General features: G+C 41.8%; 1 protein-coding gene across 3 annotated transcripts in view; it reads right to left on the reverse strand.

The window, feature by feature from the left end:
- Positions 1-23,465, reverse strand: part of Taf3 (TBP-associated factor 3) — a 114,977-nt gene that overhangs the window by 29,567 nt on the left and 61,945 nt on the right. For all 3 annotated transcript variants that reach the window (XM_080276592.1, XM_080276594.1, XM_080276593.1), the window contains one exon: positions 2,498-2,787. In XM_080276592.1, the coding sequence (XP_080132718.1) occupies positions 2,498-2,787 (290 nt within the window). The remainder of the gene's footprint in view (positions 1-2,497; positions 2,788-23,465) is intronic.

The following is a 23,465-nucleotide window of genomic DNA, read 5'->3' on the forward strand; positions in this document are numbered from 1 at the left end:
AATGTTGCCCCATCTCAGCTAATACTCATTTTCAATCCCTGCCTGAGAGCTTGGTATGAAGCCAGTGAATATCAAAAACATATGAATCTGATCCTCAGCCATTCTCTATCTCGTTTTTTTTTTCCCACTCCCCTTCATTTTTGAAAGCTCCAACATGCTTGAATGTGTCAGCCTTGGTCACCCAATGGTGGCTCTCCATGCTGCTCAATCTCTGGCAGCCTCCCTGTTCAGTTCCTTAACCCTGAGGTCTCACTTCATGACCTCATCCCACGTCTTTTTCAGTCTACCCCTCGCAATGCCATCCCCAATATTAACGCTTCTCATTTCCTGCACCCACTTATCATTCCCCATCCTCTCCATATGCCCAAACCACCTCAATCTACCTCTCCTCATCACAACACCAATACACTCCAGTCCCATTCTACCTCTCAACTCTTCCATCATAAACGTAGCCCCCCCAGGCCTTGCACTCAGGGATGCACTGCACGTCCTCCTAATCACTGTCATCTCTGTACATATGAGCCTGCAAATATTCTCTTCCTTTACTGCCCAGGCCTCACTACCATACAGCAATACACTCCTAACACATACTGCATACAAAGATCTCTTGGCATGGAGGGAGAGCCCTCTCAATGTCAGGAGCAGCACCAGTTCCCTGAACTTCTTCCACCTCTCACCCTAGCCACAGAGCTAGCTCCAGCCTCACCTCCAGCACTTAACATGTCTCCCAAATAACAAAACTCTTCCACAGACTCAAGAGACTCACCAGCAAGTGCAATCCTTTCACGCCTGACAATCTACACCTGCTCTCCCCTACACAGTGCACACATATAAATCAGCATTATCTTGCAGTCTACCTCTAATACCACTACATCTCTTATGAACCCACTTATCACAAACACTGCACAAAATGAAATTACTTCCCATGCCCTTGGTGGCAAATTGCACATGGCCACTCTCCTTCTTCTTTGACAGTACTGCCACCAACCCTAGATACCATCAGTTTTGTTTTATCTAAATTTACTCTTAAGCCCTTGCACCCCATACCATCTCTCCACTTCCTAAATCATTCCTCTGCCTCTCTTTCCTTCTCTGCAATCAACACCAAATCATCAGCATACAACATCTCCCATGGGAGTCCAGTTCTGAAGTCACGTGAGAAGGCTTCAAGTACAGTACCATGATAACCAACAAGGGACTCGAAACTGACCCCTGATGCAGACCAACATTCATGGAAAACTCATCACTCAAATCTCCATGGGTGTGTGCACCCACAGACATGGCAATAACCACCCTAACCAGCCATTCCTCCATCCCAAGCTTTCTCAATGCCCACTTCACCACCTCTCTAGGGATTCCCAATCCACAAAACAAAGTACTGTACAGTTCCCTTTTCTTTCCTACATATTTTTCCTCACTCACTCTTTACATTTCTTTCTGAAGGAATCATAAAATTATCGTACAAAATGTACGATAATGAAAAATGCTTCAGTATTGTACATCATACCAAATGTGAATTTATCAGCGAACAAACCAGCGACTCACCCAGTTGTCCCCTGCCTGGCTAGGCCACGTAGATGTTCACGGGCAGATTTTTGTTTGTGGAAGTGCTTCTGCAAGTGCAAAACCGCAATTTTGCGTAGATTTTTGTCGCATATGCAAATCCGCAAATGAAATCACACTTCCACAATGAGAGAATCTGTGGTTTGTGGAAGTGATTGTGGAAGTGCCCAGCTCTGCTAAGATGGCCTGAATTTACAAATTACAAGAATGGCAAAAGCAAAGCTATATTACCATACTGGCAACAATCCATACTATCAGGGCCTATGGGAGTGGAAACTGACTTATATGGCTACGTAAATGTTCATATAACTGAGTTCTTATGCAACATGAGATTAATTTCGTTGCCATCAGCATGGTCATATATCCACCTGGTAAATGGTGTGGACCACATCCAGAACCTCAGTAAACAAGTCATTCCATACATCCTTTCATTCATAATTACTACCTTCAAAATGCTCTTTAATTATCTATCAACTGATTCTCTTGTAACACCATACACACACACACACACAAGCATTCCAAGAGAAACACTCACTGCTTGAACAGACTTTCAGTTTATCTATGGTGTACATAAAAGTACAAAGAAAATCAAAGTCTGCTTACTTAAATATAGCAACTGATTATTTCACAGCTCTTCTTGAAATGTAGGAAAGCAGAGAGTATGCAACTCATGTCATAAGAAGCACTGTAGTATGCAAATCATGTCATAAGATGCACTGTGGCACTCAAAATATAACTCACAAGATGCACTGTAGTACCATACTCAAAGACAATAACACTCACTTCAACCACTCAAGTTCTGGTAACTGCCCTAAGAGCAACAAGAAACAATGGAAAGGCTCTAATGCCATAAGCAACAATAAGAATATAATTCCATACATTTCACTATGTTTAAACAAAATAAAATAAATAAAAATTAAAATTCAGTACATACCACAAAGTGTCCAATTGGGCCAACAGTTTCTGTAAGTAATCCAGTGCTCTTTTGCTCCTGTTTTTTGTTGGACTTGGGTGTGTCAGGGGGTGGGGGCAGGATGGGCATGGCGGGGTGGGATGGCTGATGAGGTGTGAACCCAGATGGGTCAGCTCCTAGTCCACCTTGTGACCCCACCTTGCCTACTGCACCAGCCATAACTGCTGGATTACTTGTGGATGCAGGCTGGGGGACCTGATCTTTCATCTTCTTCTCTTTCTTCTCTTTCTTATCACGGGCTTTCTTGGTTCCTAAATATAATGAAATCAGCATTTATATTCATCATATGAGTAAAATCAAATGTAGACAATATAGGCCTACTGGCTAGGGTCTATGTTCACAAACTTGGGAAAATATAGCTTTGTCTGAACATACTTAAGTATCATAACTTTTAATATTACGATACTGTAAAGGGAATATATGTAAGCAGAGGCAAAATATGTATGATAAAACTTTGGATGTAAAAAAAATTGCAGTTGCTAATGTAACAATCAATAACACAGGCAAGCTATGAACAGTAATCTGGGAGATAGGCTATGCCAGACGACTGCAAGAGGGCAGTTATTATATAAGACTGGTATATTGTAGCAAAAATGACCAGAAGTAAATTCACTGCATTCCTTTTTCAAACTTGTAACGGAAGCCAAAATTATCCATGTTCTCCTGGGTGACTTAACTGGCAGCTTATCAGTCTTGTCCATTGGGCCATTCAAGCTACTTCAGGTAAATTCAGAAAACTTCAAATCCTGCTACAACCATTCAGATCGTCAATTTAGGTCTATTCTTGTCCAGCTAGCTCAATTCAAGTTGAAATGCTGCGGCATGACAGGAAGAGAAGTATGTCATATGTCTTCCATTGATGGACACTGTAAGTCAGCTCATAAGGTTTAAATCAATTTCTTCTTGCAAAATGAAGAGGCTAAGGGTATAAAAATTGGTACAATGAGTAAAAAGGAGTGGATAAGAGGGGTTGGAATATTGGTAGGCCATGACTGAGGAGAGGAGGAGGAGATACCTTGTACAAATAAGCACTATATGCTTGCTGGTAGCAATGTGTAATAAAAATATTTACCATATTTCATGGCATATAAGATGCTACAGTATGAAAGATGCACCCTAATTCTGGAAGGGCGGCTCTGAGAGAAAAAAGGTATGTCTTGACCAAGACTGGAGAAAGGTTGCTTGATATGAGTAGTTTTCATTCAAATACACACTCACCTTTCAGACTCTCTATTCAGTATTGTATATCTGTCTTTGGTTTCTTTATTTTTATGTAAATGAAGGGTACAGGGCAAGAAAACAAACAACCCTTTCCTTACAAAAAGTTACTTCGTTCCATGATACCATCTTAACACTGTTTGTTTATGAAGTCCACCTTTCAGAATCTCTATTCAGTACTGTATATGTCTTTGGTTTCTTTATTTTTATGTAAAAGAAGGGTACAAGACAAGAAAACAAACAAACAACCCTTTCCTTGCAAAGTGTTACTTCCTACCATGATGCCATCTTAACACTGTGTTAATGAAGTCCGATCAGTGTTGCCAAGTGGAAATTCTTTAAATCCGCTAGACTGGTCTTAAAAGTGGTAAAAATCCGTCAGATTAGGGAAAACAGCCAAAGAAAAAACACCAGACAGAACATAAAAAAATATTAGATACTGAGTAAAAATATTTAAAAATTCCCCATAGATAGCTTTTAAGACCTCTAGATTTAGCGGGAAAACCACTAGATTGGCAACATTGAGTCCACTTCCTTTTGCACAATACAGTAATTTGAGACAAGGCTCATCTCCATTAAAGTATAATAAACATGTATCAGTATATAGAGATAAGTATTATTTTTCTTGATATGAATTTAAAACAACAAAACTTTATCTCCAAACTTTATCTCCAAACCCATTCCCTGCATGTACTGTATACTACAATCACAGATAACACAAACAGATATTCAATAATTACAAGGAACATTTATTGCATTTTATTTACCCTAAAAGTACCTCACACTAGTCAGATTTGTGCCCCACACCTCCAGTGTTACGGTATTTTCCCACATTCAGTCTCACCTCAGTGTGATGTGAGACTACCGTAGCTTGCTCCTGATGTTGCACTACCTACAGACAACACATTCACTTCCTTAACTGATGAAGTATCCTTAAACAAACAAATCAAATGAAATATGACACGAGTCTTTTCTGCTCAGCTGACAAGCTCCTGAACACAACTCCAATGTCATCACTAAATATGCACTCTCACTGACCTCTGAATACCTTAAAAAAAAAAAAAAATAAAAAAAAAAAAAAAAATAAATGTAGCACTTGTATATATATACTATCTATCTATCTATCTATTGCCAGATGTCTTAAAGCCATACAGGGTGGCCACAAACAAACTGCCTCCACGCCACCCTGTTCCCCGCCATTTCACAGCCCTGATCCCAATTCACCCCCCCCCTCTCTCATATACCTCTCCACTCCATCCTTCCATCTCATCCTTGGCCTTCCCCTCCCTCTCTCCCCCTCCACCTCACTCACATACACTCTTCTCACCAGTCTCTCACTCTCCATCCTCTCCACATGGCCAAACCACCTCAATGTGTTTCTCCTAATGCTTCCTACCACATCCACATCCACACCAAAACGCTCCTTCACTTCCTCATTTGTCAGTCTATTTCTCCATGTGACTCCACAGGCTCCTCTCAAATAACTCATTTCCACTGCTCTCACTCTTGACTTGTCCCTCCACCAACGTCCAAGCTTCACATTAGGGGTTGGTATCACAATACTGTCATGTACTAACTTTTTCACTTCCATGCTCACTTCCCTGTTTCTTATCACTGCCTTTAGGGAACCAGCAACCTTTCTTCCTTGTTGCACCCTTTCAAGCACTTCACCCTCCAAACTTCCATCCTTACTCATCACACTACCCAAGTATTTAAATGTGTTCACATTCTCCTTTTCCTCATCATCCAACATCACTGTACATTCACTGACTTCACCTCTCACAAAGACCATAACTTTACTCTTCTCTAAATTTACCTTTAGATTCTGTTTCTTACATACTCTCCCAAACTCATCCACCAAGCCTTGGAGCTCCCAAGTATCCACAGTATCATCTACAAACAGCAGTACAAGGAGTTTCCTCTCTCATTAGGGCCACTCCAATATCCACTGCCCTACCTTGTATCTCTTTTAAAACCCCATCGAAAGCGATGTATATATACACACTAAACAAAAAGCAAATTACAATATTATACAACTGAAGGTCAATACAGTGAGGTTGTTTGGGAACAAGGCATACTTCTGTCTCTACACCCTTCTCTTAATAACACTCCCTCACTGACAGTGCTGTTTGCCTTGCATCATCAAAAATTAACAAAGTATTCCAATCATCCACCCACTTTGGGTAGCGGTACAGTGAGTCCTTGATAAACGCAAACCCGAAGTACAAATTTTCGATGTTACGAAAGCAATGAATATAGGACAAATTCCACAACGCGAAAGTGCCTGTCTCAATGATACGAAAAGCGATACAAAAGGAAGTACGAAAAATTAAACATGGGCGCTCGCTTCCGGCGAGGATATGAACTAACCCCTCTCTGGTAAACAATGTTTTACGCGCTTCTCAGTTGAGTCCATGGTTTCGGGACAATTCGCCATCAGGACGATTCCCCGTCATTTATTTACATATCAGTTTATTTAGCAAGTACTGTATATTAGTTTTCGAGTTATATGAGTTATAAAGGTGATGGTGGTTTATTTTTTTTATAATAAATGTAAAATATGGCATCAAATAGTTGGTATTAACGGAAAAAAATATAAATATATTGAAATGTGAATCAGGTGACACGATGTTTCACTTCATCGTTTAACGTAAGGCTACATATGAGGCATTGGCATTTAAATAAATGCCTAATAACCTCAAGTGAACAATCGACATACTCTAAAATTATACGGATAATCTTCATATTACATCTACATTCTCAGCTAATTAATCAATCTCAACCTACTGCATCCAAAAATTACAATAAAAATGACTGAAGACAGCTATGGGAGATGCCAGATTATAATTTAAAGTCGACTACAGTGAGGCAGAAGCAAGTTAATTATTGACTACAAGTGCAGATTATAAACAATATCCAAAGCCTATGCTGTTGAACGAACACAAACTTTGATAGTTCCCCATGAAATTAGTTATTATAGTATTAATCAATTAATATCAAGTATATTTATAGAATGACGGGGAATCATCTTGGGTGCGAATTGTCCTGATGGCGAATCGTCCATGTTTTGATGGCGAATTGACTTCACAGTGAATTGTCCTGGGACCGAGTCCATGTCACTCCTCGCAGCTTCGCTGTGCGTGAGGATATTTTTGCAGCTCTACACCTTTTTGTACTGTTTAGACATGCCTCCCAAGTGCCCTGCATCATCTCCAGCATCGGGGAGCCCACTGCAAAGAAGCAGCAGCACCGTACTCTAACTCTTGAGAGGAAATTGAAAATTATAAGACGCCATGAGGAGGGGCAAGGTGTCTCGGAGATTGGGCATGCTTTAGGCCTTGCAGCTTCCACCATTGGGATTGTGACCAAGAAAAAAAGAGATGTACAAGAAAATGACCACCTCGTTCTCTACATCTACAGGTATTATTTACTTCAAAATAGGAGGGGTAAAGTTTAGGTGGGGGGTCCAAGGGGGTCCTGGGACACATCCCCCCATATCTATGTATATTTCAACGAGGAAAATTGTTCCGATATACGAAATTTCGGATTACGACAGGTTTTTTTGGTCACTATCCCTTTCATTTATCAAGGACTCACTGTACCCTGTTTTAAGGGGAGCTCTAAATTGTGTGGCAAGCCAAATGATTTCCTGTAAACCAGGAAATCATTTACAATGCTGGGTAGTAACCTTATAACTAACCAACACATGTTCCCTACGTGACAACAAGAGGGTTGGCGGAGGGTTACTGCCTCTCCATGGAAAACAACTAACTAGTAATATGAACAAGAAGCCTCAGACAAGGACTGACCAACAGGTGACGATTAAGGACCGAGGACCGAACAAAGGACATGGTACAGACTGCGAAATGGAATGTAAGGGGTGCAAATGAGGAGGTGAAAGAGAGAGATTGTTCAGGTGTTTGAGGGTGCAAAAATGGATGTACATGGATTAACTGAAACTAAATGGAGAGGTGAGAGTGTGACAGAATGGGAGTATGGATGGGGTATATGTGAAGGAGTAGGTGAGAATGAGAGGGCAAAAGGAGTGTGTATTGTTCTGTGCAAGAGATGGAAGGAAAATATCAGAGTGTATGGATCAGTTGACTCAAAGACTGTGTGGGTAAGACTGAAAGTTGGACTACAAATGTGGGCGATTGTTTGTATGCGCCAATGCAAGATCGTGCATCAGAGTGAAAGAAGAGTTCTGGACAATTATGGAAGTGTACATGGAAAAGTTTGTAAGGAATGAAAGAGTGTTTTTGACTGGAGATATGAATGGAAAAGTAGGAAATGTGAAGGTGGATGGAGTAGTTGGTGAGTGGGGTGTGCATGCATATGGATGAGAATGGCATTGCTCTAGTGGATATTTGTGCCAGGAGGGGGTTGGTGATAGCCAATACCCTCCTCAGGCACAAAATGATACGCAGGTATACGTTGCGAGTGATGAGAAGGGTGGGTGGTAAACTGAATGAACGGAAGGCAATGATTATTTATGTGTGTGTGGATGATAGGGTGAGAAGATGTGTAATGAATGCAAGAACTAGAGGTTGGGGGATTTCTGACCATCACTTAGTGGTGGTAAGAATCAAAGTTCATGTGATATGGAGGAATAGAAGATGGGAAGGCCAGTAGGAAGTACTTCATACAAGGAGAGTGGAAAGGTTACAAGAAAGGCAGAATATAAGAGCAAAGTGGAGGACCAACTGGGTAAATATGGATTGGAGCAGATGGGGGATGAGGAAGGTGTGTGCAAGATATTCACAGAAGAAATCTGTGCAGCATGTGAGGTGGTGTGTGGGATGTAGAGAAGAAGAATTGGGGTGCAAGGAACAGCATGGTGGAATGAAGAGGTGAGACAGGCTGTGGTACAAAAGAAGAAAGCATATGCTGATTGGATGAGAAAAGGGTGTGGAAAAAGTTGAGAGACGGAAAAGAGAGTTTTATGTAGAGAAGAAGAGAGAGTGGATGAGGAATTTGGAAGGAATCTGAGTGTAAAGTGGAGGGTATGTAAGAAAATGTCCTGGAATGAGGTAAAGAGAGTTAGACAGGGTGTCAAAGAATTTAGTTGGGGAGTGAAAATTAAAAATGGCAGATTACCAGTGGAGAAGGAAGAAAATTTGAGCAGATGGAGAAAACACTTTAAGGAATTGTTGAACACAGAGAATGAAAGTGATGCGAGCATATGTGGCTGGGGAATTGTTGGGAAACGGAGGGATGTGAGAAGAAAGGATGAAATCAGTAGGATGGAAGTTGTGGAGGCAATAAGGAAAGTCAAACTGCGGAAAGCCCCAGGAATTGATGGAGTGTGTGGTGAAATCCTGCAGCGTGGGGGATAGACAGTAGTAGAATGGATGTGGAAGATGTACAGATTGGCCTGGAGTGTGTGGTGAAATGCTGCAGCGTGGGGGATAGATAGTAGTAGAATGGATGTGGAAGATGTACAGATTGGCCTGGGAGGAAGACAGAGTCTCTGAGGACTGGTAGTCAAGTATAACTATTCCCCTGTACAAAGGAAAAGGGGAAAAAGAAATGTGTGGTAATCATAGGGGCATTTGTCTTCTTAGTGTAACAGGAAAAGTATATGGCAGGATACTTATTGACAGAGTTAGGGAAATAACAGAGGAATTAGTTGAAGAAGAGCAGGGAGGTTTTAGGAAGGGAAGAGGTTATGCAGGTCAGATATTCATTCTTAGGTTTTTGTGTGGAAAAGTTTCTAGAGATGAGAAAGAAGTTGTATGTGGCCTTCATGGATATGGACAAAGAGTATGACAGGGTGGACAGACAAGGACTGTGGAAAGTATTAAGAATATATGGGGTAAATGGGAAGTTGCTGAATGCCGTGAAGAGTATGTGTGAGGGTGCTAAGGCTGCAGTGCATGTGGATAGTGAACTGAGTGAATGTTTCTGTATTCAAGGTTGGATTAAAACATTGTTGTATTGTTGAACACAGAGAATGAAAGTAATGCAAGTATAAGTGGCTGGGGAATGGCTGGAGAAGGAAGGATGTGAGAAGAGAGGAAGAAATCAGTAGGATGGATACAATGAAGAAAGTCAAAATGGGGAAAGCCCCAGGAATTGATGAAGTGTGTGGTGAAATGCTGAAGCAAGGGGTAGAGATAGTAGTAGAATGGATGTGGAAGATGTGCAGATTGGCCTGGAAGGTAAAGTCCCGGGGAACTGGAAGTCAGGTATAATTAGTCCCTTGTACAAAGGAAAAGGGGAAAAAGAAGTGTGTGGTAATCATAGGGGCATTTGTCTTCTTAGTGTAAAAGGAAAAGTATATGGTAGGATACTTACTGACAGAGGGAAATAACAGAGGAATTAGTTGGAGAAGAACAGGGAGGTTTTAGGAAGGGAACAGGTTGTGTACAGTAGATCAGATATTCATTTTTAGATCTTTAGTGGAAAAGTTTCTAGAGAAGGGAAAGAAGTTGTATGCAGCTTTCATGGATTTGGAAAAAGTATATGACAGGGTGGATACACAAGGACTGTGGAAAGTATTAAGAGTATATGGAGTAGATAGGAAGTTGCTGAATGCTGTGAAGAGTATGTATGAGGATGCTAAGGCTGTAGTGCATGTGGATAGTGAACTGAGTGAATTTTTCTACTTGAATGTTGGACTGAAACAGGGATGTGTCATATCTCCATGGTTGTTCAATCTGTATATGGATGGGGTTATAAGAGATACAAGGCAGGGCAGTGGATGTTGGAGTGGCCCTAATGAGAGAGGACAGTGTTCGGGAACTCCCTGTACTGTTGTTTGCAAATGATGCTGTGTTGTTAAGTGAAGACAAAGGGGAGCTGCAGGGCTTGGTGGAAAAGTTTGGGAGAGTAAGAAACGGAATGTAAAGGTGAATGTAGGGAAGAGTAAAGTTACAGTTTTCGAGGGAAGTGAAGTCAGTGAATGTACAGTGAGGTTGGATAAGAAGGTAATAGAAAATGTGAGTCCATTTAGGTATTTGGGTAGTGTGATGAGTAAGGAGGGAAGTTTAGAGGGTGAAGTACTTGATAGGGTACAACAAAGAAGAAAGGTTGCTGGTTCCTTGAAAGCAGTGATAAGAAATACGGAAGTGAGCATGGAAGTGAAAAAGTTACTACATGACAGTATTGTGATACCAACTCTAACACATGGAAGTGAAGCTTGGACCTTGTTGGAGGGACACAAGTCAAGAGTGAGAGCAGTGGAAATATGTTATTTGAGAAGAGCATGTGGAGTCACATGGAGAGACAGACTGACAATTGAGGAAGTGAAGGAGTGTTGTGGTGTGGATGTGGATGTGATGGGAAGCGTTAGGAGAAACATACTGAGGTGGTTTGGCCACGTGGAGAGGATGGTGAGTGAGAGACTGATGAGGTGATTGTATATGTGAGTGAGGTGGAGGGAGAGGCCAAGGATGAGATGGTGAGATGGAGTGGAGAGGTATATGAGAGACGGGATTGTGAGCTGGAAGCAGGGCAGTGAAATGGTGTGGGACAGGACAACATGGCAGTGACTTGTTTGTGGCCACCCCTTACGGGGTAAAGGCATATCGCAATAAACAGATAGATGGATTCACCTCAAAACTTATCAAGTATAGTGAAAACATTCATATTTTTGTCTTAGTCACACTGCTGTGTTCCAGTTGCTACACACAAACACACACACACACACACACACCAAATTCTTGTGAACTAACATTGTATGGTACATGACAGCTCTAAGAAAAGCACAACAGAAATGCAGCCCAATTTTCAAATATCAGAACACAATTCTGCACTGGAAATGCCAAGGTGAATATCAGATAGAGAGCTAGATAAATAAAATTGTAGATGGATAAGTACCGAGACACTCATTCTACCACCCGACTCCCATACACACAATACTTTTCATTAAATGTCATACCAAAATCCTTTGTCACTCCCTCCAGTTTCTACCAGTTTCAGCTGAAAGGTTAGGTAAGCTATGGAGAGCCTCTTTCTTATCCTGTTTTATTCTAACAATTTACTCAAAGAAGCTGCCAGACATGAGCTAACCAGCCTACTGCAAGTATTCTCTCATTATTGCTAATGCAAACTTTTTACTGAGTACAAGCAATTAGCGAAACCTTTCAAACTAGGGGCATTTGATTCAGCCCACACTAACCCCTACAGTCCACAATGTTTCCTGAAATGAATAAAACCATCTGGCGAGCAAGAATAAAGTACCCTATAAAATACATTACTGGGTTGAAGGAATTATGATAAGCAGTTTATCACTGTGCCCCTACTTGGACTTCTACCACTCCTCCCTCATTAGGTACACCCACAATACACTCACACTCACACCCACATCCACACCTACTCGCATTGGGTTGCATTCATTTTCACCAATTATGCTAGCTTTGCTAGGGCAGCAATGAGACAGAGGGTGAACAGGATCAAATACTCTGATCAGCAGTGAGGCACAAGGTGAATGGGATTGACTGCTCTTACTGCTTTGTCAGCTGTGAATACAACAAAAATGGCAGACAATGCTATGAATGCACATCTGGGACTGCTAATTCAAATATTGTATTAATTATCTACTCAGCATATTTTATCCCATTTTCATTACATTCTGGTAGTGCTGTAACTGGCTGAGCCCTGACTGGCTTAAATATTGCTAAAGTACTTCAGTCACGGTTGAAAAACAGTGTAGCTTTAATTTCAAGCAGTGCTGTTTAATGTTACAGTTGTTTTTGCTGTTTTTCGCTACCCGTAAAATAAGATTGTTTCCTTTTATAATATTCTTGTCTTGAAAGAAACAAAATACCATTAAGAAAAAACAGCCAAACATGAGTGATCGAATTTTCATATGGGACAGATGTCTGTTATAATGATTCAGCAGTCTCACTAGCCAACATATATTGCAATGCTACTTAGTGAATGGATGGCAAGTGGAGTGATCATGATTGCCTTTCAGAAGGTTAGCAGGCAGTTCACCAGTGACAATGTTAATTTCCTAGAGTAGGGTGAATGCTAAGCAATAAACTGCTAAACTTTTACACTGCTACAACGCTGTATTGTTTAGGTTTGTTTAGGGTTGCAATTGTTTTTCTGGTTTTTCATTACCAGTAAAATAAGCCTGTTGCCTTCTATCATATTCTTGTCTCAAATGAAACAGAATATCAGTACAAGAAGCCAGACTAACAAGGGTTATTGAACTTCCATATGGGACAGAGATCTGTTTTAATGACTCAGCTGTCATGCTAGCCAACATCTCTCCAATACGATTCCCTTACGAGTTAGTGAGTGGATGGCAAGCGAAGTGATCATGACTGCATTTCAGAAGGTTAGCAGGGAGACCACCAGTGATCATAGCTTGCTAGAGTAGGGTGTATGCTAGATGCTAAACTTCTAAACTGCTATACCACTAAACCCCTAGACTGTCACATGGTCAGTTGTATAAAAACCTTGAGTGTCCTGTGATCTTGAACTTGGGTGTTTCTGTTCATAAAATCTGCTGAGTATATACACAAGTGAATATAATTTTTTACAATAAATCAATGTTCTTTATACCATAGAAAATACTTGTGACTGCCAAGCAGTGACATGACCATCAGTATTAGAGTTTCTTCTTAATGGAGCCAGACAAACCTGCCAAGCAGTGAGATGACCATCAGTATTAAGAGTTTCTTCTTAATGGAGCCCAGCAAACCTGTCTAGTCTGGCCTCCAGGATGCATGGAGATATTTGAAGGTAATTTTGAGACAATAAAGTGCATCCTATATCCCGCAAAGTACAGTACAGTCAAGCCTCGGTAACGGACTAATTGGGGGGTAACTCTGTCTGAGTTATGCAACTGTCCAACTTACATGGGTTTGTACTCAAAATCCGCATTGATCATCACATTTTCATGCATACATGTACTAAGGTACACCAAAGTATAATATATTAAAACTATGGCATCTCATAACATTAGAGTAACACCACCCTCCCCAATTCATGAGAGCTACATTCCAAACTCCCTTGCTAATTCCTGACGCCTCCTGAAAATGACATATACCAGTAATTGTGTGGCCTATGAACCACTGTTACTGTAATGCATTACCCCAAAATAAATGTTTCTTGTTAAGTCTGTTTCCCCATTGTTTATAGCTGTTCGGCTGTAACAACTCGTTTCATTCGTCAAGGTAATGGAGGAAGGGACTGTCCTAAATGTTTGACTAAACCTAACCTAACCTAGCTTAACTATCTATCTATGTATTGCCAGACGCCTAAATCCCGTAAAGGGTGGCCACAAACAAATCGCCTCCATGTCGCCCTATCCCCCGCCATTTGACTGCCCTGCTCCCAGCTAATACCCCCCCTCTCTCATATATATATATATATATATATATATATATATATATATATATATATTTTGTTTTGTTTAATAGATAATGAATGGAGGACGGAAAAACAAAGGGGAAAAAAAATAAGTCCATGTGCCTAAAGGCATCCTCCATTCATAAAATACCCATAACAACTGGACTTGAACTGAAGTGGATCAAATGTTTGTGGGAAACAACTCCCAGGAAGCGAATATACCTCTCCACTCCATCCCTTCATCTTATCCTTGGCCTCCCCCTCCCTCCACCTCAACTCACATACACTTTCCTCATCAGTCTCTCATTCTCCATCCTCTCCACATGGCCAAACCACCTCAATGTGTTTCTCCTAATGCTTCCTATCACATCCACATCCACGCCACAACACTCCTTCACATCCTCATTTGTCAGTCTATCTCTCCATGAGACTCCACATGCTCTTCTCAAATAACTCATTTCCACTGCTCTCACTCTTGACTTCTGTCCCTCCAACAAGGTCCAAGCTTCACTTCCATACGTTAAAGTTGGTATCACAGTACTGTCATGTAGTAACTTTTTCACTTCCATGCTCACTTTCCTGTTTCTTATCACTGCTTTCAAGGAACCAGCAACCTTTCTTCCTTGTTGTACCCTTTCAAGTACTTCACCCTCTAAACCTCCATCCTTACTCATCTCACTACCCAAGTACTTAAATGTACTCACATTTTCCATTTCCTCCTCATCCAATCTCACTGTACATTTACTGACTTCACTTCTCTAGAAGATCATCACTTTACTCTACCTTACATTCACCTTTTGATTCTGTTTCTTACACACACTCCCAAACTCATCCACCACGCCTTGCAGCTCCCCTTCGTCTTCACTTAACAACACAGTATCATCTGCAAACAACAGTACAGGGAGTTTCTAAACACAGCCCTCTCTCATTAGGGCCACTCAAACATCCACTGCCCTATCTTGTATCTCTTTTATAACCCCATCCATATACAGACTGAACAACCATGAAGACATGACACATCCCTGTTTCAATCCAACCTTCAAGTAGAAAAATTCACTCGGTTCGCTATTCACACGCATTGTAGCCCAATAATTTAACAGGCCTAACTTAACTTGTAGTTGGGAAATTGGTAAATGAAATCCATCTTTGAGTACACAGAGTAAGTTTCTTCCATTGTGCTGGCAACAAACAATTGCAGGTATGGCTTAATGGCTTAACCCCTCAATGGCCGTGAGTTCAGAAGCATACACCCCTGACCGGACCCGGAACAAATTTTGAAGTTCAAAAACCAATTTATTTTTCTTAAAGATGTGAAGAGAATCATCTGGCACACCTAGCAATGTGTTTTTAGCTTCCTAAATCCATCCTGTGATTCGCGGAAGAGTTCATAATTACGGTGAATGTGCTACATGGGTGAAAACATCTGAGATTAGGCAACTGCCTGGGATGGTAGCATAGGGTCGCGTAAACATACCAGAGACCTTCGTTCCCTTCGAGACCTTCGTTCCCTTCGAGACCTTCGTTCCCTTCTCAAAATTGTTCACAGTTTTTTTACAGCTTGTGCTAACTCAACATCACTGACACTGGTACTGTAAAGGGTTGTTCACCGCCGGGGGTTATCAAGGGGTTAATGGAATACATTACTGTTTGCATCAATTCTCTCTCTCTTTCACTTATACACACAAAAACAAACAAAAGAATGAGCACTTTTTCATGCACAAATCAGCTCCATGTTGCAAGTCAAGAAAGGTGACAAAATAGTTTTAGGATAATCGGATTGAGGTCCTCGACTGGCCTGGCAACAGTCCGGATCTAAATCTGATAGAAAACTGCCGGGCAAAGATGAAGAAAATCATGGCAGAGAAGAAGACACCCAATCTGGACAACCTCAAGACTGAACTGACAAATGTTTGGTGCAACGAAATGTCCTTGGATTACTTTAGAGATCTAAGTGATTCCATCCCAAAATGCATCCAACTGGTCCTGAAGAACAAGGGAAACATGATTTCATATAAACCCCTTCTTTAACAAAATGCATTTTGCAGTACATGTGTACTTGCATTCTTAAAGCCATTGAAGTACCGAGAAAATTTTGGAAGTATACATGTACTTCCAAACATCATGGTTTTCTGCATGGCTTTGCTGCCGCGGTATGGCTCTTATAGTCCTTCCACGTGCTTTTAAGCTGCAGAAAAAGCTGGACTATATGGTAACCTACCTTTTTCCTCGACCAGTGGTAACATTATTATGTCATACATACGTCATGAAACCTCATTAGTTTTGACCAGTTGTAGACTGCATATATGACATAATTTCTCAAGCACCAATCAGATTATCAGCCTTCCCACCACCCATGCCTCCTCTGTGAGTCTGCAACTATTTTTCATGTGAATTTGTGAATGATGACTTAGTGTGCCTGCAGCCTTGGAGGGAATGTGTACTCTGTACTAAACCCCGCCACAGACCCCCTTTATATGGAAACATGTCGTCAAGTGATGATGATGAGGATTTTACCCTCCATTTAGACAGTGATCTGGATGAATCTGATAATGAATGGTTGTCTGAGGAAATTGACGATGATCCATTGTATGAGCCAGAAGAGAGTGAGAGTGGGAACACAGATGACAGTGAAAGTTGTGTCACCCACATGCATTCCTCTCTCTCATCTTTCTCTTATTAGCCCTTCTTTTTCTCTTCCTTTTATTTTAGCTCACGCTCCACAGCAGAGTCATTTAGTCCTTTACCCCTTCCCACATGAGATTTAGTAGGGGTAGAGGTCACAGAGCCCTCTAGAAGCGGCGGAAATGGAGGGGCACGAGTGCGACGTGATTTCATCTCAAGAAACAACACTGAACTAAATGACATGGTGGATATGAGGCCCCCAAGGGTTGACAATGTCAGTGAGGTGACAGCTGCTAATTTATATGCTGTGAAATGATTGGCAGGAAATTAGGTAGTTCCAGGTGAATGTAAATATCACTTAGGCTTCTCCCTTCCTTTCTTATATATATTTTTATTACAAGAACAGATTATACAGCATATTTCAGGGGAAATTACCAGGGAAAATTAGTGAACAAGTGCACGTGGGGTGTTGCCAGGTGATAATTAGCCAACTCCAAGTGTATGGCACTATCAATTACCTTATTTTTTTTTGGTATATATTATTTTGTATAAGAATAGGGCATAGGGCTTATTTCAATGGAAGAAATCAGTGGAAAATTCCGGGGAAAATTTGCTTAGCACAGCGCGGCCGGGCAGGCAAGAGGAGAGGGTAATGGAGGGGAGGTAGGGAGGGGAGTCAAGAACGGGGATAAATAGCTAAATTGTCAACAATGGATGGGAGTACAGATGACATTAGCAGTGGTGACTACTGTTCGACACTGGCAGTACTGATAGATGATACAAGCCACCACTTCAAAGCCCGGGAGAATTAAAAATAACACAGAATCGCAAAAGTGACGCCCCGCGGTATGATCCATTGCTCCTGAGCATCACGAAAGTGATGCCCTGCGGTTAACCCTTTAACCGCGGGCATTGTTTTGCCCCGACTGGCCTCTCCTGCGGGGGTTTCAGCCAAAATGTAAACAAACTTTAAACCTTTATAACTCTGCACAGAATAAATCTAGAGCAAAAAATAAGGTACCATTAGAAAGTACTAACCTTCGGCTTTGCAATGATGTAGGTTTCATGATTTCGTTGACTATCACTGGATGGGCAGTGCCGTTAGAAGTGAGCGATCTAAAATCACTATTTTTCGCTCACACACCATTACAAGGATTGTGGAAAGTGTTAAGAATATATGGAGTAGATGGGAAGTTGTTGAATGCTGTGAAGAGTATGTACGATGGTGCGAAGGCTGCAGTGCGTGTGGATGGTGAACTAAGTGAATTTTTCTCTTTGAAAGTTGGTTTGAAACAGGGATGCGTCATGTCTCCATGGTTGTTCAATCTGTACATGGATGGGGTAATAAAAGAGGTACAAGGTAGGGTAGTGGATGTTGGAGTGGCCCTGGTGAGAGAGGATAGTGTTTGGAAACTCCCTGTACTGTTGTTTGCAGATGATACTGTGTTGTTGAGTGAAGGCGAAGGGGAGCTGCAAGGCTTGGTGGATGAGTTTGAGAGTGTGTGTAAGAAACGGAACCTAAAGGTGAATGTAGGGAAGAGTAAAGTGATGGTCTTTGAGAGAGGTGAAGTTAGTGAATGTACAGCGAGGTTGGATGGTGAGGAATTGGAAAATGTGAGTACGTTTAAGTATTTGGGTAGTGTGATGAGTAAGGATGGAGGTTTGGAGGGTGAAGTGCTTGAAAGGGTACAGCAGGGAAGAAAGGTTGCTGGTTCCTTGAAAGCAGTGATAAGAAACAGGGAAGTGAGCATGGAAGTGAAAAAGTTACTACATGACAGTATTGTGATACCAACTCTAACGTACGGAAGTGAAGCTTGGACATTGTTGGAAGGACACAAGGCAAGAGTGAGAGCAGTGGAAATGAGTTATTTAAGAGGAGCCTGTGGAGTCCCGTGGAGAGACAGGCTGACGAATGAGGATATAAAGAAGCGTTGTGGTGTGGATGTGGATGTGATAGGAAGCGTTATGAGGAACACACTGAGGTGGTTTGGCCATGTGGAGAGGATGGAGGGTGAAAGACTGACGAAGAGAGTGTATATGAGTGAGGTGGAGGGGGGAAGAGGGAGGGGGAGGCCGAGGATGAGATGGAGGGATGGGGTGGAGAGGTATATGAGAGAGGGGGGTGTGAGTTGGGAGCAGGGCAGTGAAATGGCGGGCGACAGGGCGACTTGGAGGCGATTTGTTTGTGGCCACCCCAAACGGGATTGAGGCGTCTGGCAATAGATAGATAGATAGACCATTACCTTCGCTCACACACCATTACCAAATGCCAACCTCATTCTGATAATAATACTATAAAGATATATGAACACTGCACATACGATAAACACCCACTCTGTGTTCACTGAGGCAGGTAAAAGGCACTGTAATTGCCTGCACTTCACTGCCACATCAGCGGTGTTGTAATCACTATTTTTCGTTCACACACCATTACCAAATGCCAACCTCATTCTGATAATAATACTATAAACATATATGAACACTGCACATACGATAAACACCCACCCTGTGTTCACTGAGGCAGGTAAAAGGCACTGTAATTGCCCGCACTTCACTGCCACATCAGCGGTGTTGTAATCACTATTTTTCGCTCACACACCATTACCAAATGCCAACCTCATTCTGATAATAATACTATAAACATATATGAACACTGCATATATGATAAACACCCACTCTGTGTTCACTGAGGCAGGTAAAAGGCACTGTAATTGCCCACACTTCACTGCCACATCAGCAGTGTTGTCACTCACACAGCTGGACAGATACTGATGCGTGTTGGTCAGGGGTGGGGTGGGGGGTCCGGGGGGTGGGAGGAGGGAGGTGGGGGTTGGCTGGAGTGAAAGAACTTAATAGCTACTCTCCCTTGAAACAATTGGCGCACGGAAAAAACGCGGGGTATTCAAAATATTCACAAACATTCGAGAATGACACCAGCGGTTTGGTCCAGTTTTTGCAATGTCATTCTGGGATGACACCCGTGGTTAAAGGGTTAATGGGTTAATTAAGTTATATATAAGTAGATTTCGGATAATTAGGTGTGTATGAGCCACTGTGGTGAAAAAAAAATATATATTTTCCAGTTGAAGGTGCTGATTCGGTATTTAGTCATACCGAGTCGGGTGAGCTAAGTGAGTAGGAATGGATCCCACTGACTTTGTCCGTAAGAAAATATTCTTTTTTATTACCAATGAATATTATTGTGTCCAAGCCTTCCTTAAACTTTGCTGTGTTATGCAATAAACTGTTTATAGTGGCATTTGAGAAAGGTAAGAGGCAAATGGGCTATTGCCACGAGTTAGGAACTGGTGGTGTGAAGCAGGTTGGTGCCCAAGATGCATTTCATGTATGAATATAATTTCTCCTGTATGTTACAAATGGCCTTTATCGAGTCAAAACCTTGCTAAAATTATACTGTGTTGTGCAGCAGACTGCTTATAGTTTTATATGAGAGAATAATGGCCGGACTTTTGTTGAGAATCCCGGACTTGTACGGGCATTTGTCTGGCATTTGATAATATTGTCCAGCCTCAGCCCGTGTCCGGGAAATCCAAAATCCGGGAAATAGGGGTCCATCAAATCGAGGGTCGAGTGTATATATCCATCCATCCATCCATCATCCAATCCTACATTGCCCCAAGAGGAGCGTAGGAGCCCGGGGCTAGGCAGTTGGTTCCAACATTTAACCTGCTGCATGCCAGTGCCGTTTTAAAACGGTCTGACATGATTCCGCGGCCAGTGCCAGTGTCGTTTTAAAATGGTTTAAAATAAAAAACTTCACTGTGACCGCATTTTTCAAGATTCGTGGGTAAAAATTGGCAGGCATGTAAGGTAACTGTTCCTCTACCATCCCCCAGGCTGTCAAGGCCATACACTCACTTGCTTCCCCCTCAAGCTCACTCTGCCTGTGTGCCTCACCCAGTGCTGTACATAGTGAAGATATTTTGTAAATATTTCATGTAAGTGTAAGTTGTAAATATTTTCTTGTAAATGTAAGGACTATATAGTGAAGTCAAGTTGTAAATACCATCTTGTTAGTGCCAGGACTGTATGTAATGAAGTCAGGTTGTACCTATCTTCGTGTAAGTGTATGATAATGCATTCACAGTGAGAAAGACACGAAAATTGTTATAGATGCTGAAGTAATAAGTGATCAAAAAAAGTGTACTGAACACTGCTATACCTTCCCAGCATAAATACCTGAGTATATCTTACATAGAAAACGGTTTTCTCTCATGTACATGGTGAACGAGAGAGAGCGGATATACCTGTAAACGAGTATACAGGACTCAATAAAACTCATTTCTGAGCCTCGGTGAGCATTTTAACCCTTTAACCGCGGGTATTGTTTTGGTCTGACTGTCCTCTCCCGCGGGGGTTTCAGCCAAATGTAAACAAACCTTTAAACCTTAATAACTCTGCACAGAATAAAGCTAGAGAAAAAAATAAGGTACCATTAGAAAGTACTAACCTTCAGCTTTCCATTGATGTAGGTTTCATGACTTTGTTGACTTTCACAGGACGGGCAGTGCCGTTAGAAGTGAGGGGTGTAAAATCACTATTTTTCGCTCACACATCATTACCTTCGCTCATACACCATTACCAAATGCCAACCTCATTCTGATAATAATACTATAAACATATATGAACACTGCACATACGATAAACACCCACTCTGTGTTCACTGAGGCAGGTAAAAGGCACTGTAATTACCTGCACTTCACTGCCACATCAGCGGTGTTGTAATCACTATTTTTCGCTCACACACCATTACCAAATGCCAACCTCATTCTGATAATAATACTATAAACATATATGAACACTGCACATACGATAAACACCCACTCTGTGTTCACTGAGACAGGTAAAAGGCACTGTAATTGCCTGCACTTCACTGCCACATCAGCGGTGTTGTAATCACTATTTTTCGCTCACACACCATTACCAAATGCCAATCACATTCTGATAATAATACTATAAACATATATGAACACTGCACATACGATAAACATCCACTCTGTGTTCACTGAGACAGGTAAAAGGCACTGTAATTGCCTGCACTTCACTGCCACATCAACATGTGTTGTCACTCACACAGCTGGACAGATACTGATGCGCGCTTGGTCAGGGGTGGGGTGGGGGGCCCAGGGGGTGGGAGGTGGGGCCCCAGGGGGGGGAAGAGGGAGGTGGGGGTCGGCTGGAGTGAAAGAACTTAATAGCTACTCTCCCTTGAAACAATTGGCGCACGGAAAAAACGCGGGGTATTCAAAATATTCACAAACATTCGAGAATGACACCCGTGGTTTGGTCCAGTTTTTGCAACGTCATTCTGGAATGACACCCGCGGTTAAAGGGTTAATGGCAAAATTCATTGTTTCCACATCAAAATCTATCATTTTAGCCCCCCCCCCCCAAAAAAAAAGTTGAAAAATGGCCGGCACTGGGGTGACCCATAGGGCTAAAAATAGCTGGCACATGGCGGGTTAAGATGAGAGTGACCAGCCTCACTCATCCCTCAGTGGCAATATATGAGCAATCAACCCCAACCACCCCTTGGATATAAACCTTCACCGGCTCAATCCGACTGGTGCGCAAGAATTACCCATTAAACCAACAGGTGCCACAATTTGGTTATATGGTTACCACCCAACGTAGAAATAGTTTCCTGGTGTACAGGAAACCATTTGGCTTGTCACTCAGTGTAGAGTCACCCACAGGCAGAAGGAAGAGGAAAGAATGAAGGAAAGCAAGACAGAAGAGGGAGTGTAAAGTTAGCCGTAGGCAGAAAGACAAGGAAAGAATGAAGGAAAGGAAGACAGAAGAGGATGGAAGGAAAGAAGGAAGGAGAGGAAAGGGCAGACACCTGACAGCAGCACTACATAGAGTGAGTGGATGGTGAGCATCCCCACCTACCACGAAGAGTGTGTGTACATTTTTATATATATATATATATATATATATATATATATACAGTCAGCGCAATGGAAGTCTGGACCCTCTAATTCGCACCATATATTTGGTAGGGTCCAAGAAATATTCTAGGAAAATTCCTGTAGTCGGTGGATTTTTTTCTGGTGGCTTCTAGCAACTTTACAGGCTTATAACCACATGCTGTGAGATTATTAGCTCAGTGCCTGCCTGACTTTGGGTGGGAGAGCACGTCAGATTTTCTTGTCCTGCCTGACACTTGTTAATTTCAAAGCTCTTGTTTTCACACCCTCCTCTGCCTTAGTGAATCATTGGAGATGGGTCCCAAGCCACTAACTGATGTAGAAAAAGCCTGAATTTTAACTATGAGAGAGGAAAATGTAAAAATTAAGGAAAGGCTTCAGTGCAGCAGTATGGCTGGGGGTCTTTCTGAAGTTGATGCTGTATGGTTCTTTCAGACACATCTTTCAGCAATTCTGGGTACATATCTTTCAGCTGTCTAGCAGTCAAACGTGGGTCTTTTATCACAGCTTGCTTCAGTAACCTGTCTGTAGTTGGTGATGTCTTCCTTTTAGGTCCTAGCCTGTCTTTATGTTGGGGTATTGTGTTTTTTGGCAGGTGGCGGGCAGCAGTGAGGAGTGCCATAACGGCAGATTTTCCTCGACCAGTTCGAATACAAATATCCTTAATTTTTACATTTTCCTCTCTCATAGTTTGAATTCGGGCTTTTTCTACATCAGTTAATGGCTTGGGACCCATCTCCAATGATTCACTAAGGCAGAGGAGAGTGTGGAAACGAGAGCTTTGAAAATAACAAGTGCCGGGCAGGACAAGAAAATTTGATGTGCTTTCCCAT

This window comes from Coenobita brevimanus, chromosome 65, assembly GCF_032717465.1.
Source record: "Coenobita brevimanus isolate Jiangsu-jjx chromosome 65, ASM3271746v2, whole genome shotgun sequence".
Taxonomy (NCBI): domain Eukaryota; kingdom Metazoa; phylum Arthropoda; class Malacostraca; order Decapoda; family Coenobitidae; genus Coenobita; species Coenobita brevimanus.